The sequence below is a fragment of the Balaenoptera borealis genome (assembly GCF_965194805.1).
Source record: "Balaenoptera borealis genome assembly, chromosome: 17".
NCBI classification, from domain to species: domain Eukaryota; kingdom Metazoa; phylum Chordata; class Mammalia; order Artiodactyla; family Balaenopteridae; genus Balaenoptera; species Balaenoptera borealis.
Genome location: NC_138876.1, coordinates 32,803,949 through 32,824,900, shown reverse-complemented (window position 1 = coordinate 32,824,900; position 20,952 = coordinate 32,803,949). Strand labels below are relative to the sequence as shown.

The 20,952-nt window shown below is 33.3% G+C and overlaps 1 protein-coding gene across 26 annotated transcripts in view; it reads left to right on the top strand.

Annotated features, from left to right (window-relative positions):
- Nucleotides 1–20,952, top strand: part of RIMS2 (regulating synaptic membrane exocytosis 2) — a 590,702-nt gene that overhangs the window by 302,216 nt on the left and 267,534 nt on the right. For 17 of the 26 annotated variants that reach the window (XM_082364221.1, XM_082364220.1, XM_082364200.1 and 14 more), the window contains 5 exons: nucleotides 13,584–13,651; nucleotides 15,471–15,590; nucleotides 17,715–17,814; nucleotides 18,741–18,864; nucleotides 20,192–20,238. In XM_082364221.1, the coding sequence (XP_082220347.1) occupies nucleotides 13,584–13,651; nucleotides 15,471–15,590; nucleotides 17,715–17,814; nucleotides 18,741–18,864; nucleotides 20,192–20,238 (459 nt within the window). Of the gene's footprint in view, nucleotides 1–13,583; nucleotides 13,652–13,776; nucleotides 13,986–15,470; nucleotides 15,591–17,714; nucleotides 17,815–18,740; nucleotides 18,865–20,191; nucleotides 20,239–20,952 lie in introns of all 26 variants that reach the window. The other 9 variants (XM_082364215.1, XM_082364218.1, XM_082364205.1 and 6 more) reach the window with 1 other exon arrangement.

Sequence of the window (20,952 nt, the reverse complement as noted above, 5' to 3'; positions counted from 1 at the left end):
TGGTGTGAGGTGATACCTCATTGTAGTTTTGATTTGCATTTCTCTAATAATTAGTGATGTTGAGCAGCTTTTCATGTGCTTCTTGGCCACCTGTATGTCTTCTTTGGAGAAATGTCCATTTAGGTCTTCTGCCCATTTTTTGATTGGGTTGTTTGTTTATTTAATATTGAGCTGCATGAGCTGTTTATATATTTTGGAGATTAATCCTTTGTCCGTTGATTGGTTTGCAAATATTTTCTCCCATTCTGAGGGTTGTCTTTTCGTCTTGTTTGTAGTTTCCTTTGCTGTGCAAAGCTTTAAGTTTCATTAGTTCCCATTTGTATATTTTTGTTTTTATTTCTATTCCTCTAGGAGGTGGATCAAAAAAAATCTTGCTGTGATTTCTGTGAAAGAGTGTTCTTCCTAAGTTTTCCTCTAAGAGTTTTATAGTGTCCGGTCTTACATTTTCGTCTCTAATCCATTTTGAGTTTATTTTTGTGTAGGGTGTTAGGGAGTGTTCTAATTTCATTCTTTTACATGTAGCTGTCCAGTTTTCCCAGCACCACTTATTGCAGAGACTGTCTTTTCTCCATTGTATATCCTTGCCTCCTTCGTCATAGATTAGTTTTGACCATAGGTGCGTGGGTTTATCTCTGGGCTTTCTATCCTGTTCCATTGTTCTATATTTCTGTTTTTGTGCCAGTACCATATTGTCTTGATTACCGTAGCTTTGTAGTATAGTCTGAAGTCAGGGAGACTGATTCCTCCAGCTCTGTTTTTTCCCCTCAAGACTGCTTTGGCTATTCAGGGTCTTCTGTGTCTCCATACAAATTTTAGATTTTTTGTTCTAGTTCTGTAAAAAATGCCACTGGTAATTTGATAGGGATTACATTGAATCTGTAGATTGCTTTGGGTAGTATAGACATTTTCACAATATTGATTCTTCCAATCCAACAACATGGTATATCTCTCCATCTGTTTGTATCATCTTTAATTTCTTTCATCAGTGTCTTATAGTTTTCTGAGTACAGGTCTTTTACCTCCTTAGGTAGGTTTATTCCTAGGTACTTTATTCTTTTTGTTGCAATGGTGAATGATATTATTTCCTTAATTTCTCTTTCTGATCTTTCGTTGTTACTGTATAGGAATGCAAGAATTTCTGTGCATTAATTTTGTATCCTGCAACTTTACCAAATTCATTGATTAGCTCTAGTAGTTTTCTGGTGGCATCTTTAGGATTCTCTATGTATAGTATCATGTCATCTGCAAACAGTGACAGTTTAACTTATTCTTTTCCAATTTATATTCCTTTTATTTCTTTTTCTTCTCTGATTGCTGTGGCTAGGACTTCCAAAACTATGTTGAATAATAGTGGCGAGAGTGGACATCCTCGTCTTGTTCCTGATCTTAGAGGAAATGGTTTCAGTTTTTCACCATTGAGAATGATGTTTGCTGTGGGTTTGTTGTATATGGCCTTTATTATGTTGAGATAGGTTCCCTCTATGCCCACTTTCTGGAGAGTTTTTATCATAAATGGGTGTTGAATTTTGTCAAAAGCTTTTTCTGAATCTATTGAGATGATCATTTGGTTTTTATTCTTCAATTTGTTAATATGGTGTTTCACATTGATTGATTTACGTATATTGAAGAATCCTTGCATCCCTGGGATAAGTCCCACTTGATCATGGTGTGTGATCCTTTTAATGTGTTGTTGGATTCTGTTTGCTAGTATTTTGTTGGGGATTTTTGAATCTATATTCATTGTAAATTGGTCTGTAATTTACAATGGACACCGCAGAAATACAAAGCATCTTAAGAGACTACTACAAGCAACTCTTTGCCAATAAAATGGACAACCTGGAAGAAATGGACAAATTCTTAGAAAGATATAACCTTCCCAGACTGAACCAGGAAGAAATAGAAAATTTGAATAAACCAATCACAAGTAATGAAATTGAAATTGTGATTAAAAATCTTCCAACAAACAAAAGTCCAGGACCAGATGGTTTCACAGGTGCATTTTATCAAACATTTAGAGAAGAGCTAACACCCATCCTTCTCAAACTCTTCCAAACAATTGCAGAGGAAGGAACACTCCCAAACTCATTCTATGAGACCACCATCACCCTGATACCAAAACCAGAGCACCAGATTTCTGTGGTAATGTTTCAGGAACTGCTGAAGAACGTCAGAGCATGGGTGACTATCTGGGATCTTCCACTTTGCTTCAACTGAATTTTGCTCTTAATCACTTTTATATTAGGGAGTTCTGTTAGGAAAGAGACTCCACTGCATAAAGAAGTGTGAAAATGGGGACTTGATATTTTAGTTCATCAACTAATTTATTCAATTAATTTTTGTGTTCCAGGCACTTCTATGTGTGCCAGAGGCAACAGCAGTTAAAGAAACAAACAAAAAACAGGCAAATTTCCTGAGGTCAAAGAAGTAGTAAGACGCCAGATCATGTAGGGCTTTGTAAGTCATTGCAAGAACTTTGACTTTCATTCTAAGGGAGATGAGAAGCCAGATGACTTCATCTGATTTACCTTTTGAAGAGTACTCTTGATGCTGTGTTGAAAACAGATTTGAGAGGGGCAAAGATGAATTCAGGGAGACCAGTTAGGTGGCTAATCCAATACCTAATGAGAGATGATGGTTGTTTGTACCAACTTGGTAGTAGTGGAAGTGAAGAGAGGTAGTCAGATTTTGGATATATTTTGGAAATACAGGCAGCAGAATTTTCTGATGGTTTAGAGATGGGTGTGACAGTAGGAGAGGAGTAAGTTAAGGATTACTGCAAAGATTTTTGCCTAAGCAAATTGAAGCAAAGAGTCGCCATTAATTGACATAAGGAAATTGTGGCAGACACAGATTTTTGGGAGAGTGCAGGGAGGATCAGCCGTTCAGTTTCGTACATATTGTTCGATTTTCCTATTAGATATCTAGTGGAGGTGGTAAGTAACCTAGCAGATATACTAATCTGGAGCTCACTGGCATGGTTAGGTTTGGATACATACATTTGGAAGTCATCAATATATGTATGATATTTAAAGCCAGGCAGCTGGAAGAGACTACTAGGGGAGTATGTTTCTAGGAAAAAGAAGAGATTAACCCGGGGAATACTCCCACAATTAGAAGAGGATGAGAAAAAGCCAGCCAAAGAAATTGAGACTAACTGGCCAGTGAGGTAGGGGGAAAACCAGGAGGAAAGTGATATCCCAGAATCCAACTAAAGAAAGGATTTCAAGGGGAGATCAGCTCGGTGCTTTGTGACCACTTAGAGGGGTGGGATAGAGAGGGTGGGAGGGAGATGCAAGAGGGAGGGGATATGGGGATATATGTATACATATAGCTGATTCACTTTGTTATACAGCAGGAACTAACACACCATTGTAAAGCAATTATACTCCAATAAAGATTTAAAAAAATAAAAGAAGTATTGATTGTGTCAGTTGTTGCTTAGGAGTCAAATTCGATGAGGATTGATTGATCATTAACCACTAGATTTAGCAATGCAGGAACAGATTGCTGGTGTTGGTGACCTTGACAGGAGCACTTTTAGTGCAGTGGTGGAGCTGGAAGTCTGAAGTGGGCTCAAGAAAAAAAGGAAAGGAAGGAATCGGAAATAGTAGAGACAGCTCTTTTGGGGAGTTTTGCTGTAGAGAGGAACAAGAACAATAAAGGAATTGGTGGCTAGAGAGTGGGATTTTTAAAAGATAGGAGATAAGACAGCATGTCTGTGTTCTCATAGCAGTGATAGCAAGGGGAAATTTGTTGATGCTGGAGAGAGAGAACACAATCGTTTGAACCTTATCCTTAAGTAATGAAAGATGATAGGATTTAGTGCATTAGTAGGTGGGGTGACTTGCTAAAGGGACAGAAGCAGTGTGTTTATAATAATAGGAAGGAAGGCAGAAAATATGAAAACGGATGCATGTTGGTTGATAAATATGGTTGGTTCTAAACCGTATTTAGTGTGGAATGTCTCGTCTAATTTTTTTCTTTTTTTCTGGAAATGGAAAAGGTAGCAGGACCATTATCTGAGAATCAGGATCAGGGGAGGAGGTTAAAGTTCTATGGATAGAAAAAATGTGAAATTCTTTTCTAGGAGAATGGAGATGATAATGAATTAAGGAAATGTAGTACAATTACCTGGAAGCAATAAGAGCTGACCTGGAATTAGTGTTCATAAGTTTTCATGGCGACTAGTTAGTGTGGTTTTGTGTTTTTCTCTAGATATGTGTATTTCTTACACATGGATTCACAGCTCCCAAGGTATGTGTCCCGAGAGAGAGACTCAGGAATAAACCATGCTGTCCTTTTAAACCTAGCCTCAGAAGACAGAAGTGTTACTTCTACCACATTCTGTTGGTCCTAGATCCTCCTAGGTTCAAGGGGAGGGAATATAGACATTGTCCTCTCAGTAGAGGGATGTCATTGTCACATTTTAAGAAGAACATGTGGAATGGGGTGTGTAATGGTGTAGCCACCTTTGGAAAATACAATCCACTCAAGTGTTTATCCCAATTCCTGGCACAGAGTAAGTACTCAATAAGTGTCATTATTATTATTAAATAAAACCTGAAATGAGGCCTCAATTCTGGATAAGTACCTTAGGGTGGCAGTGATACCATAGCAGGTTATCATGTATAGTTATTCAATCAGTCTTTTATTCACTAATCACACTGTATTAGAAGGGAAAGGATCTTTGCAAAATGGTTTGCTTTGTAAAATGATTGGCTTCAGGTCATAATCCAGTTCACGGCCTGGATTTTGATTCTTGTCTTCTGATTCATAATTCTTTTTGAGTAGCTCCCAGGATTAAGTATAGTATTTCATCAAATCTACACATTTCCCCCACAGTTTTATCATCTCTGAAATTAGGACAGAATTGGCAGCATTTTATTTTTTTCCCTTGGTAATACATAAAGCAATCAATGTTGTCTTACATCTGATGAAATTAGTTATGTGAATTGATAATAAAGATCAACAATTCCCAAACATTTTTTACAATATGAAACATAATTCATACTCAGGCCTTAATGCTTTCCTACTGATGGGCAATTTCTAATTTCTTTTGGTAGTTTTACTCCTTTCCTTTCCCTCTCACTTAAGACATTAACTGAGATTTACATTAATATAGATGCAAAGTTGAAATTATTCTAATTTAAAATTTACTCTTTTAAAAATTGGTTTGTAAACTATGTCACTTTATCAGTAGTAACATTACTTGTGACACACTTTACAACTGTGTTACAACATAGTGGTTGAGAACTACTGATCCATATCATGAAACAATATCCAATTACAGGTCTAGGAAAAGGTTACTTGTTAATCTACTACCTGCCATTTCCCAAACATATTATATATATTCATATTGGCAGCAGTAGTTTGATATATTCTCTTTTCTCTGCCAGGATTGTCCAGTTGTTTTCCTCTAAGAAAGTAAAATCCGCCAATAAGTAAAATCTTACTGCATCTCTCAAGGTACAGTTTAAATATCACCTCTATAGTGAAGCATTTCTTAAGTTTTAAAAAATTTCTCCCCTTTCTGAAAAATCAACATTTTTCATGAAATGCCATAGTTTTTTCATACTAAGAAGCAAATTTTTTTCACATTATAACATTTTGAAAACATAAATTCTTTTTGACATCAAATGCTTGGCATCATTTAATGGTAGCATTTTTTCCTTTCTAGTGATATATAAAATAATTGTGCATATTTTAATTGAGAGCAACTTAGCTGTAATGAAATAGGATAGCATGGATATATATTAAGATATGTTACACTAAGCTGTGCTGTCGTATATTTTACCTGTCTGTCTACCTTTCTTGAATGTAAGTTTCTTGAGGTCCTATTTACACCCACAGATCCTAAACAGTTTCATACTGTGTAATCATTAAAATGAATTCTGATGTGTGTAATCTATACAATCATTTAATCAGTCACTTGTTATTAAAGAAGAATACACTGGTAATACCAAAGGAGCAAGATGTTTAAAAGATAAGCTAATTATGGAGAATAATTTACCTTCCTATTTCAAATATTACATTTTAGCTAACCTTGGTTTTGTTTTGGAACTTGAGAGTTGCTTGAAGCGTATCTGGCCCTTTAGATCTACTGACTTTATGGTTTGGTCCCTGTCTTTAAAATCTGCTGCTTTCAGAGCTGGCAATGCATTAGGAGCACATTACCACAAACTTAGTGGCTTAAAACAACACATGTTTACCACCTTACAATTTCTGTTGTTCAGGAGTCTCAGCATGGCTTCACTGAGTATTCTGCTTAGGATCTCAAGCTACAATCAGGTTGTTGCCTGGGCTGTGTTTCTGGAGGCTTGATGGGGGAAGAATCTAATTTCAGGTTCAATCAGATTGTTGGCAGAATTCATATCTTTGTGATTGGATGCAACTTGAACTTCCTAGATGGTGCCCATCGTTCCTAAAGACTGCCTGCTGTTCCTTGCCACGTGGGCTGCTTACTTCATCAAGCAAGCAAAGGAGGCTTAGAGCAAGTTGACTAGCTAGGGTGGATATTTTAACAATATCATGAGAGTGACATTCCATCACTATGCCATTCCACCACCTTGATTAGGAGCAAGTCACAGATCCTTTACAAAGGCATGAACACTATGAGGTGGGGATTATGGGCACCATTTTAGACTCAGTTCTCCACACTCACCCCAATAGTTGTCTCTGAAGCAACTCCATGGAACATAGTTTGAAAACCATTGCCTTTGATAATATTCCCAATATATAACTTTTTTTTCTTTTTTTAACTTGGGCTATTAGTCTCCCTTAATACTGAATATTTCCCTTGAAGGTCTTAAGCCTTATGATCAGTTTTAATGGCTTTCTTAGGAAAAATGACCCTCCAGGAAGGTTTCAGCATTATGTATCAAAATATAGTTCCTGGAACACTTGTCCTACGGGAAAGGTTAGTGTTCCAAATAAGTTTGTGGAAACTGTAGGTTACATAATTCTTGTAAAGAAGCATATTGTCATTACTATAGGAAAAATTCTGCACTCAAGAAATCTATTTAATTACATTTAATCCAGAGTTTTCTAAGCTTATTTGACTAGAGGACCTTTATATCACTCAAGCCTATTAACATTTTGCAGAAGTAGTGTTTCCTGTTGGAAAATGCCAACTCAAATAGCCTGACAAGCTGAGGAAGAAAGTAAAATACCAAGAAGAAAAATGAGAGGAATAATAAAAGAGCCATAGATAAATTTCCCCTATCTATTTAGAATGAAAGTTATGATTATGTTACTTTAATAATGATGAAGATGGTCATGACACCATCAACATTGGTATGACTCTATAATTTGCCAAACACTTTCATGACCATTATCTTACTTAAGCCTCTCAACAATCTGTGAAATACCACGATTAATCTCTTTTTATACAAATGAGTAAATGAGGCCTAATGTATTACGTGATTTGCCCAAGTCATAAAGTTAGTAAGGAGTGGAGCCAATACTTTAACATAGGTTTTGTGGCTTCAGCTATAAAACTCTTTCTGTTGCAACATGCTGTGACTTTATAAACATGATTAAGTTAAAAATAAAGATGTTGAAGAATACATTTGTATAGTATGTGATTTAATTGAAAACATTTATTAACCTAAACAAATGAAAAACTGTGACATAAAACAGTTTATAAACTCTTGCATTTATTTAATGACTGTAGGGAAAATGTTATAAATAGAATATCTGAACTTTTTATCCTCTGTGCGTCAAACACAACATGACACAGACACACGTACTATTGGGTTAGTTTATATTTTGCAGTAGAGATAAGTGAAGGAGAAAATCTTAGCCTAAGATGTGAATCTTTTGATTATTTTTAACCAGGTTTTATATTTAAATGTGTTTAATTCAAACTAATAGAATCACTGAATATCAGAGTTCAGTAGGATTTAGTGCTCTTTTAATGTAACTTTATTACACTGATTCTTCTCTATACCATGCTAACAAGTGGTACTCCAGCTTTTCTTTGAACACTTCCAGTGATGGGATTATCAATACCTATGAAAGCAGCAACACATTATTTTTAACTTTTAATTTCAAAATAATTATAAATTTGCAGGAAATTGCAAAGATAGTACATAGAGATCCCATGTGCCCTTTACCTAGTTTCCCCCAATGGTTACATCTTGTTTAACTATAGAACAATATCAAAACCAGGAAATTGACATTGGAACAATGCGTTTGTATAGGTTTGTGACATCACATATATGGATTCATGTAAGTACCACTGTTACAAAGATACAGAGCTACTCTACCATCACAGAGATCTTCCTTATGCTGTCACTTTATATTTAGTAACACCTTCCTCCCTCCCCACCCTATCCCTAACCTCTGCTAACCACTAATTTATTCTCCATTTCTATAATTTTATCATTTATACTATATAAATGAAATCATATAGTATGGTATGTGATATTTTGTTATTTTCTTTTTCATTCAGCATGTTACCCTTGAGGTGCATCTATGTTGTATGTATCAATAGTTTTTTCCTTTTTATTAGTATTATTCCATGGTATGGATATAACACAGTTTGTTTAGCCATTTGCCTATTAAAGGACATTTTGTTTATTTCCACTTTTTGGCTGTTACAAATAAAGATATTCATTTTCGTGAAATTTCTCGTCACATAAAGCATTTTGCCTTTTGCCTTAAGTATGATCTTAACTAGGTTTTTGGTTGATGTCCTTTATTTATTTGAGCAAGTTCTCCTCATTCCTTGCTTTCTGTGAGTTTTTTTTTTTTTAAGCATGAATTTTTTCTGCATCAATGAATAGGATCATGATATTTTTTCTTTTGTAACTTGTGAATGTGATAGCTTACATTGATTTTTAATATTCAACCAGCCTTGCATTCTAGCAATAAACACCATTTGGTCAGAGTGTATAATTCTTTTTATATATTGCTGAATTATATTTGCTAATATTCTGTTAAGGATTTATGTGTCTGTATTTATGAGGGAATTGGTCTGCATTTTTCTTGTTTGCCGTTTTCTTTTTTGTTTTCTGTTTGTTCCATTTTTTATTTTTGCTTTCTGTTTCTTGTCTTTCTATGAGTTATTTGAGCTTTTTTTTAAAAATTGCATTTTGATTCATCTGTAGTGTTTTTGAGTGTATTTCTTTGCAAAGATTTTTTTCTAGTGGTTGCTCTAGGTACTATGTTACATATGTATAACTTATCACATCCTGCTGGTGTTGATATTTTACTAGTTAGACAGATGTAGAAACCTTACATACTTTAAGTTCTTGTATCTTTCCCTGTTTATAAGGTAATTATCTTAAATATTTCTTCTATGTATGTTGAAAGGCATATCAGACAATGTATACTTTTTGCTTCAAACTTCAACATAATTTAGAAAACTGAAGAGGAGGAGGAAAGCCTATTGTATTTACCCATATTTTTACTTACCATGTTCTTTATTCCTTCTTGTTATTTTCAGGTTCCTTCTTTTTTTTGTTTCAATTCAGGGTTGACATTTCTTTTATTTCAGCAGTTGAAAAATATTGTGCCATTTCTTTCTGGCCTCCAAGGTTTCTGATGAGAAATTTTATCACTGTCATTGGAATTGTCTTTCCCCTTTAGATCAGTTGTTGTTTCTTTCTTGCCTCTTTCAAAACAGTTTGTCTTTAGTTTTTAGGTTGATTGTGATGTGTCTTGGCACAGATTTCTTTGTGTATTTCTTGTTTGGGGGCTTATGTAGTTTCTTGAATCAGTAGGTTTACATGTTTTGCAAATCTGGGAAATTTTCAGTCATTATTTCTTCAAATACTTTTTCTGACCCCATCTTTCTCCTCTCCTGGAACTACAATGACATGAATCTTTTATTATCTTAATTATATATTATAATCCCCGAAGTCCCTGAGGCTCTGTTTATTTTATTATTTAGTCTATTTTCTCTCTGTTTTTCAGATTGGGTAATTTCTGTTCTATTTTCAATTACATTGTTGTTCCTCTGTCCTTTCCATTCTGCTCTTGAACCCATCCATTTGCTTTTTAAATTTCAATCATTTTTCAGAAAGTTCTAAAATTTCCATTTTGTTCTTTTTGTCTTCTATTTCTTGTTCTAGAACTGGAAAGTTCAGCAGTACATTTTTGACTGCCACTAAAGGAAAAACATCTTATTATCTTAGTTCTGCCCTTTGAAGCTATATAAAATAAGAATACTAAGTGATAAGTATTATTATCTAAATATTAGCAGTCCTGATAGTTCAGGACTATTTTCTATATATTTTCTCTATATATTCTATATGTTCTGATTACCTTATTTAATTCTTACAGTAACACTAATATTTACTCATGTAAGAAATGTTTACTGAGGGCCTACCATATGTGACTTTTTTTGTTTGTTTGATATTTTCGCTTTAGCTTCAAATGGTCAAACAGCTGATTTCTTATTTATTCACAGAGGGAAAAACTACATTTCCGCAATTTTGGTGGTTTGTAGGCATACGGGGAGAAGAGAGATTGCAAGCTGAAGTCTCGCATCTTCACATAAACCAGCCAAAAAATTTTATTTATAGTCTCCATATTATATTTAATCCAATTCAGAGATTTATCAATATTTTGTTGTGGAACAGTGGTGTATTTCGAAAGAGTTACAGGTTTTCTGAGATACAGATACGCTCAGAGTTTTGGGTAGCCGTAAAATCTTAATTGTCATTTGTGCAGTGAAAAGGATTGGGAAGCACTTCTCTAGTTAACAGGTTGAAGAATGTTTTTTTCCCCTACAAATTGAACTTTGCGTATGTTAATAGCACAGCTTCATCGTCCTTCACAAACAAACTTCTGTGAATATAATAAAAACTATTGAATTGTACACTTTAAATGGGTGAGTTTTATGGTATGGGAATTATATCTCAATAAAGTTATTAAAGTCAAAAAAAAAAAAGAATTGTCTCCTGTTCTCAAACAGTGAGATCATAATCACCTGGTGGGCTTGTTAAACCAAATTTCTAGGCCTCACCTAGAAATTCTGATTAAGTCTAGGTGGTACCCAAGAATCTGCATTTCTAACAAATTCCCAGGTGCTGTTGATTATGCTAGTTTAGGGATTTTGTGAACCATTCATCTACATAAAATTTTCCTACTTCCTCATCTTCCTTTGACTCTTCAGTTCCTTCAGTCTGATTTTAATTTCATCATTCTACCCAGAGTGCTTTTTCTAACATCCTTCCTGATATTAATGTTGCCAAATCAAATGCATAATTTTCAGTTCCTTATCTTAGGTGATGTGTAGAAATCATTCTGTAGTTGATTTCCCCTCCTGTTTAAGAAACTCTCTTTCTCTTTGGTCTGGAGACCTCCATCTTTCTCCCTCCTTTCTTCTTTTCTGTCTCTGCATGCTCTCAGTCTCTCTCTCTCATCTCAAACTCTGTTAGAATTCAATCTGGGTCCTCTTCATATCTTACTTTACTCTGTTCCTCAGTGATCTAGTTACTCATGGCTGTATGCTAATAATGGCCAATTTTTGTCTTCAGCTCAGACCTTCCTTCTAAGCTCTATTATAATTTAACCAATTGATTTCCTGAATAAATTACAGGTATTTGGAATAATACATCCAAAATCAGTCACCGTGTTTAATAAATTCTAAGATGCATATTTTTATTTTAATATCTATGAATCTCACAGATTCCATGAAATAAAGTAACTCTTTTCTCTCCCTTACCTAATAAATAGTGCTTCTTCCTCTCATAAATGGTCTTTAATTCTGTTCAGTTGTTAATGCCAGAAACCTGGGAGTTATCCTTGATGTTTGTCCTTCTTAACACTCTTATTTCTACCTCCAAAACATCTCTCAGTTCCCTTTCTTACCATGTCTATTACCATCACCTATGTTCAAGCCATAATCACCTGTTTCATGAGTTATTGCAACTGTCTTTTTTTTTTTTAAATAGATTTATTTATTTATTTATTTTTGGCTGCATTGGGTCTTTGTTGCTGTGCGCGGGCTTTCTCTAGTTGTGGCGAGCGGGAGCTACTCTTCATTGCGGTGCGCGGGCTTCTCATTGCGGTGGCTTCTCTTGTCGCGGAGCACAGGCTCTAGGTGCGCGGGCTCAGTAGTTGTGGCACATGGGCTTACTTGCCTCGTGACATGTGGAATCTTCCCGGACCATGTCCCCTTCATTCGCAGGCGGATTCTTAACCACTGCACCACTAGGGAAGTCCCGCAACTGTCTTTTAACTCATGGTGTCTTCCAACCCAACCTCTCTTTAGTATTTAGATTCATCTTTTAAAAATGTAAATCAGTTCATGTATCTTGCTTAAAATCCTTCAGTGAATGAAATTCATAATGTTTAATATGGTATAAGAAGCCCTCTCTAAACTGGTCTGTGTTGCCTCCCCAGTCTCATTTAGCACCATATTCTCCCTCAATCTTTTTGGTTCAGACACATTGGTGTTCCATCAGTCTTTTTACAGTACCATCTTGTTACTTCTTCCTGGAATGCTCTTTCCTATGCTTTTCATCTGCCTTTATCTTTACCTGTCCTTTAAGTCACATATTTCAGTTCTCATCTTAAACATCACTTTTTTTAGAGGTGTTTACTGACCGCCAAATCTAAATTAGATGTTATTATACTCTTTCAGTGTTTTGTACTCTCCTATATGACACTGGTGATTTGTATATTGCATTTATCTCCATTCTGCTGCATGTCTCGTTGTTTTACCCCTTATGCTAGACTTAGCACAATGCATAGCAAATGGAAGGTGTTTACTAAATATTTTTAAATAAATGAAAGTATGAATAGAGCTTAAAAAGACATGTGCACATATAGATGAAAAAATTCTTTTTCAAAGGTAAGGCAAATAAGGAGCACATAAGTTTGGGAAATGGATATTCATTCTTAGTTGCCAATTACATAAATTGTCTGAAAAAATTATTTTTAAAGAAAATTTATTTTTTAGGAGAATGCAATTTCTGAAAAAATCTTGAAAAATTGTTTCAAAGTAATATTAAGTAATTCATGATATTTAAGGAAAGTTTATTTCTACTAATAGAAATTGAGTGAACCTGTTTTGTCATTTTCATATAATCTTTTGTGTAACCAATTCTTTTTTTTTAATCACTCAAAATTTTTAGGTGGTTTCAGCATTATAAGGAATATCATACTACCTTCCAGAAACAACATTTAAGTACTTCACTTTTCATTGTAGTGGTTATTAGCAAACCACTGTTTAATTTTTAAAATGTTCCTTAATCTTTGGAGAAAAAACTAATGTCTATAGACCAGCATGAAAAAAATAGCACGAGTAACAGACCTAGCTGAAAGTCTTTTTCTTTTTCAGAATATATAATTTTTTTCATTTCTATTCCTGTTTATTATTAGCCTTTTCTCTTCTTGCAGCACTTTTGTCCTGTAGGGTCTGTCTAGAGTACATAAACTATATATTCTGTATTCTATAAATTTTAGTCATTTGAAATCTTAGCTTTCTCTTGGTATATATAGTGAGTGCTACAGACAAAGTTCTTAGAACCGGAGAGGATCACACAGTTTAAAATGTTTATTATGTCTTTGTCTGTCCTTTCTTTCGCCGTCTCCTTTACTTCCCTCTTTTGTCTGTCTGACTCTCACAGGAGACATGGATTACAACTGGTTGGACCATACGTCTTGGCATAGCAGTGAGGCATCCCCAATGTCTTTGGTGAGACATGTGGAGCCTTACTATTTAATTTCCGTTATCATTTCACTTTTCCTTTTTGATTTACACCTTTGCATGTTTTCTTTTTTGTTTTTGTTTTTGTTTTTTTTTTTATCCCACACCTGTAGGGGACAGTCAAAAGGGAAAAAGAAAAACTAGTGAGCAGGCAGTTTTGTCGGACTCTAACACCAGGTCTGAGAGACAAAAGAAAATGATGTACTTTGGTGGCCACTCTTTGGAAGAGGATTTGGAATGGTCTGAGCCTCAGATTAAGGACTCTGGGGTAGATACCTGTAGTAGCACAACCCTTAACGAGGAGTATAGCCATAGTGATAAGGTACTGAGATTGTGGAGCCTGCCTTTTAACCTGCTCATTTGGTCTTCGTTTGCTCTCTGTCACTCATTCAAACAGAACATAATAAAAGGACAGGGCATTTCAAGGGTCAATGTAGCATTTCTTAAGGTGCAGAAAAGAAAAACAAAACCAAAACAAACTAACCAACCAAAATACTTCTTGCTTGCTTTGCTGTTTTTGTTTTTTGACGGCATACCAAAAAATAAGTAATTGAAAATAAAAATTAGCAACAAAGGAATGTTTTGTTTATGGTCGTATGAAAGAACTTTGTAATGTTATTATATACCACAAATATAAAGAATTTTTTTGGATTGACTTATTTGATTGCTTGCATATATTTTCCTTGGGATGAAAATTAAATTATTAACAGTTTGAATCCCAGGCAAAAGGGAGATGATTGGGTCTGTTTGCACAGAAAAAGTTGTTTTTCTTTTTTCCCTTTCACTGTCATTTTTCTCTTTTGTTTTATTGTCATAGCATTTTAGTGTAGTATTAATTAGTATTAGAACCATTGCCATCTGCTTTGGTATTTATTATTTTGCTTTTAGTATAGTGAGACTTTTGAATCTTTTTACCATATAGATGTGATTTACTGGAACTTGTCTTTTGCCTGCTAAATTTTGCATGAAGATGTGCATGTTACTTTCAGATAACTGTGAAACTGTGATTACACAAATCATTTACTTTGTTATTTGATATATGATTCATAATGGAATGGTATCATGATTTATAAAAGGCTTGGTTCTGCCCTGAGATAAACTACTAATATTTTCAACGTTATTAACAATGGATACCATTGAATTATCAAATAAAATTAATTTGCTAAATAGATTAGAGACCTGAAAGAATCAAGGAACCTCCAAAAAGTGAGAAATATAATCTATCATCACCTTAGAATTAGGCCTGTTTCTCCCATGCACGTTCATTTGGAAAGTTACTGGAGCTTGTGTATTTTTAGTAATTTTAATCTAGAAACCTACTTCAAGAAAGCCCTCATCAGAGGTTCAAATTCATGTTTTAATATAGTGTGACCTTTTAACTTTTACTGTAATAAAGTCTTTCAAAGTCTTCCAAAAGTGTTTGAAGATTAAATTCTCATTTTTAAATGAGTTCGAGTGCATAGAATTGCAGTCTCTTTTCTGCTTGTGAATTTTTAATCTTCAGTGTGTAGATAATTAGAGTTTGCATGTACTTTCAAGATTTCTCAGATTTTGTAGAACTATAGAACTTCAATATTGTGTCAGAGCACTGTTAGAATTTGCAGTAACTGGATTTTGAAAAAACTTGAGATTATTAAAATGAGGTTATAAACATAATCTAGTAAACCCTTTTGATCAATGTTTTGAATGAAAACTGGTTTGTGTAATCATAACACTTTGGAAGTTGGAAGTTTAGAAAGATTACACACTAAGGGGTCATTTATCATAAAATAACATTAATTTTGTGTTTATTGATGCAATATGTCAGCACCCTGTGACGTGGCAGCCATCTAAAGATGGAGATCGTTTAATTGGTCGCATTTTATTAAATAAGCGTTTAAAAGATGGAAGTGTACCTCGAGATTCAGGAGCAATGCTTGGCTTGAAGGTATGTGATGAAATATATGAGATGTTGCTCTATACTCCTTTACAGATTTATCAGAAAAGCAAAAGATATAATAACTATACCAATTTAGTGGGGGTTTTTTCTATTTTCAAGAATTCCTAAATATTTGCACTCATTACCCAAAACCTTTTCATTTTCCAAGTATTATTTAAGAAGTTGCCATTATTCTACAATAATACTTATTTATATAATTTTGGAAAATAGAACTTGAGTTACATACTTGAGTTCTTCAAACTTATTTTACCTATAGTTTGTCCTTTAAGTCTATATATGTGTTTATATTCTTTTAAAATGATAGCTTCATTCAATTATTAAATGTACAAACTTGGGAAATATATGTATTACATATTACATAGGAATATAATTTTTGTATTAGAGTAGCAAACTGTGTATGCGTTTGTGTGTGTGTGTGTGTGTGTGAGAGAGAGAGAGAATAGTGTTTGAAGTCTGGAAACTCAAAAATACTTATGTTAGGAGATTTAATATAAATATTGATTTATATTTTACTGTAAAATACCAGATAATTATTTGGTAAGTACACCAAAGAAAGCTCTGTTTATTTTTTGTGCATCTATAAGGTGAATTAAAAGCTGAAATGCGAAGAGAGTAAATGTTTTAGAGTTAAGCCATTGCTACAGAAGTAGTTGTGTGGATTCCAGTAAGTGAGAGATATTTGAAAACTTTGGTTGTAAATACAATTGAGCATCACCTATTGGCTGGTTGCCATGCAGTTGGCACTCATCTGAGCACTTTATATCTATCATTTTATTAACACTCACAACAGATAAGAAATAAGCTTAGAGAGGTGTCGTAACTTGCCCATGGTCTTAAAGATGGTGATGAAGATGAGAATTAAATCCAGATCTGCCCAGTATACTGTTAGAGCAGTGTAGTATAGAGGTTGAAAAGTCTTGGCTTGATTTCTAGTTATAGCATTTACTAGCTACATAACGTTAGGTAACTAAACCTCTCAACCTCAGACTCCTCATCTGTGCAATGGAGATAATAATACTTACTGAATTATTATCTAATAAGACTAAATAAAGCAGTATACAAACATTTAGTACAGTGCCTGGCACTCTGAGATTTCAATAATAATATAATCAGTATAATTATTATTATTAAAGTTTATCAAGCCAAGAAACTTTAAAAATATTAACACAGGGATTTCAGCCCATAATATCTATATATATAATTTTCAGAACCAAACATAAGAATAATGAGTTAATATTAACTGAACTGCAACTGAGTGTAATTCACTGCAACTGGGGACTAAATACACGGAATAAGATAAATCAATGATTTTTGAATTCTGTGTTGTTCAGTCAATTTAGAAGAGGAAAAAAACTATTCTAGTCAATGAAGTTGGTTACTATTATTTGTTTAACTTGCTATAAAGTTGATTTATTGATTGAATGGTAGTTAATGAGAATCAGAGCATTAATTTTTAAGAGGCCAGTCTTATAGCTACACATATGACTTCACAGCATTATTGCCAACCTTTGTTTTTTCTTTTTCTGAAAGACATGTATTAATAGAAAGGTAAAAACAGAAAAATTGGGATGCAGATGATCTAAGGTTTACATTAATTCTGATGAGATTAGGTATATTTTGTAACTTTCTCAGGAAAAATGAATCATCATGATCATCATGCACGTTATCAATATGCCCAAATATTACCAACTAATAAAATTTTTAGAAGATATGATAATTATAGTAAAAGTAACAAAATATATATTATGACATTTGACATCTATAACTAGAAATGTTAATATAATTATGTATTACTGTAATAAGTTTTTAGAAATGACAAAAGTAAGAATTCTGTAATAAAGGCAAAAATTATAAATCGTTAAGTTGTTTCTAAGGTATGAAACATTTTCAACAAATAATTGATAAAATTGTTAAACATTTGGAATATGTAGAGTCCACACTTGGGGCATGTACTCAGTTCCTATTAGTAACACTATATTATTTAAAAATTATTTTTAGCATATTAAACTATAGTTTCAAAACCTGCAAATTGTCTAGTTATTTTTTACTTGAATCTTCAGCTGTGTTCATTTGAGAAATATGCTTGTTTTAACATTTTCTTCTTTTAAACAGGTTGTAGGAGGAAAGATGACTGAATCAGGTCGGCTGTGTGCATTTATTACCAAAGTTAAAAAAGGAAGTTTAGCTGATACTGTAGGACATCTTAGACCAGGTAGGTTTCAATCTTTATTTACATTTAAACTGTTAAACTTGAGTAGTTATGAAAAAGTTATCCTCATTTAGAAGTGACTTCACCGGTAATAAAAAGTTCATTTAACTTATATTCATCTTTATTCATTAATGGAAAGTTGTAACTACTAGTTCTTGAGTCACATTAGATAAAAATATTTTTATATTTACTGATCTTATTTTTTTGCTGATGGATATTCCTAGTCTGTATCTAGGATTAGATTAACCTAATTTGTTTCCCATAAGCCTTCCTATTTCTTTTGAAGAACTTCCAATATAATTTAGGAAACAAACTTCATGGATAAATACATATTTCCTGAAATGTGTCACTCCTTATCTCTTTGATAATGGATACTATTGAAGAGATCCTTGAGTGCCTTGGAGAGGATTCAGTGAGATGCTTAGTATTAAGCTTTTTACAAAAGAGTTTAGACAAGGTGCTCAGCTGCATGTATATTGAGAATCCTAGAATACAGAGTTATAAAATTTTCAAAGAGGCAACTTATCTTAATAGTTTCTAGAACTGGAATTTGTATTGAGAAATCACAGAGACAAGAGTGATGTCACCAAGTTGGAGACATAGGTTGTTCCCAGCTTTCTTCCCCTTGCAAGGAAAACAACTAACAACTATTCAGGGACAAGACACCATTGAGAAAATTCTAGAAATCACAGATACAACTTTTATGTAATCTTTTCCTCTGACCCTTCCTTGTCCTTTTGTGTGAAATACACTAATCATCCTGGTCATCAAATTTTATGCCACTGGAGCTGTTCTCAGTATGTTTCTTATTCCATAAAGCTGATTTTGTTCTACAAAATTAATCGCAGTTTGAGACTGCTTTTGTTTCGAGTGCGTTTTATGGGATTAGTTTTTCTTTCTAAGATTATCATTACTGACACACACTGTAGGTGATGAAGTATTAGAATGGAATGGAAGACTATTGCAAGGAGCCACATTTGAAGAAGTATATAACATCATCCTGGAATCCAAACCTGAACCACAAGTGGAGCTTGTTGTTTCAAGACCTATTGGGTGAGTTGGTTTGAATACTTTATACATGTATAAAGTTGACTACTATTAAATAATTTGTAATGTGCAATCCAATAATGTCTGATTGCTTTATAAAACTAAATTATTTTGAGGACAATGCTTTTTTCTCCTTTACAAAAAATACCTCACCAAAAATCATGACATCTTTTTATCTGATCATGCTAGAATATACAGTTAATTACAAAAGAAGGGATATTTAGGTGTATTATTTTTATTATCTTAGTAGCTCAGGAAATGGAAAAAAGGATTAGTGGAAGGGAACTATAGTAACAATTACTTTCAAAAGAAGTTTCATAAGCTATGGTTCTCTACATTGTAAATATGAGAATCAACTATATTTTATGAATTTTATATATTTTTTCCAAAATGGAGATTTCATATAAAAAAGAGAGGGCTTAATTAGGGCATTCTATTCCTAGATGGTGGCAACTGTTTAAGGAAAAACAACATCTTTAAGATAACATAAAAAATAAGCAAATGTCAATTACTCATTGACTTTTTAAGTTGGCGATAAATATAATTTGTTGTACTATGTTCCAATCTGTCACATGAAATTACATCTATTTTATATTTTGTCTTTTCATAGTTTTGTAATGTGGTAAAACCGTACTGTATCAGCTTAAGGTATTAATCAAATACATTTCTTGGTGTTAAAGGATGCTGTAATCATATTTTTGTTTAATGTCTTAAATATTTTTGATGCAGTTTTCTGAATGAGCTTAACCATTAATATATACCCCTCCTGGCAAATCTCAAACAAAAATGTACATACTTTTGGTGTAAATGCAGTTACAAGGTAATTATGTTAAGTCCAATAAGAAACATGTTTGCATTTTTCTCAGTAGAATTATTATGTTTAAAAAATTTCAATGACAATCTGAATATTTTAACTTTTGTTTTGGTGATATTTTATTTGAATTTCAATGTTCTGATTTGAACAACAGCAGGTAAAAGAGTAGAATATAATTAAAATATATCTATAAAACGTACCCTGTTGAATATAGAAATTTTTTAGAATGGATAATTGTGTAGTGAAGCACATAGGAAATAAAGTATATATTTTTACAAATTTGCTCTAAATGCATATGAGTTTTAATTCCTTTTAAGTAATAGGGTTAGCCCAGAACACTTTTATTAGCAAAAAGTACTACGACTTATTTTTTTCTGTATTTATATAGCGCTGCTATGATACACAATTTTGTCCATTTTACATTGTCCTGTTATAATATAGTTTGATAATGATCAAAATAGCAGTTGCTACTATTTGTTGAAACAATTTCTTGTTTTTTTTCTTTTTCTGTCATTTCAGAGATATACCTCGAATACCTGATAGCACACACGCACAACTGGAGTCCAGTAAGTTTCATTTATTTTAGAAGAAAATGTTATTAATAAAGTCGTTCATCATCAGGGGTCAAATGAAGTCTTTAATCTATTAATACAAAGTAAGAAATATAATAGTGTTGTTATCAAGTATGTAGTCATATAAAGATGGAAAATTTAGTATTATTTCATGTTATTGTGGAAAAAAGTACAAAAGTCTATAATATTTTAAGATGGTTTTTTTAAACCACACTGTCTTAACTACTGTGTATTTTTAGATAGCCTTATTAAGGTATGCTACTATAAAATGAATGTATTTAAAGTACACAATTAGGTAAGCTTTGATATACATGTGAATCCATTATCATAATAAAAAATAATGAACATATCATCACTCCCCAAAATTTCACCCCCTCCCCAAATTTCACCTAATTTTAAAATTTACTGCTTTGTAAACTAATCCTCAGTAAATGAAGGGAATGCTTGGGACAATCTAGTGAATAATTACATATATTCTAATTTATATTTTGAGAAAATGGGGTAATAGTTCTGATTTAACAGAGTAGTAATGGAACAATAGACATATAAGTTAAAATAACATTAAGTATATAGACACTTTTTTTTTTTTTTTAATTTATTTATTTTTGGCTGTGTTGGGTCTTCATTTCTGTGCGAGAGCTTTCTCTAGTTGCGGCGAGCGGGGGCCACTCTTCATCGCGGTGCGCAGGCTTCTCACTATCGTGGCCT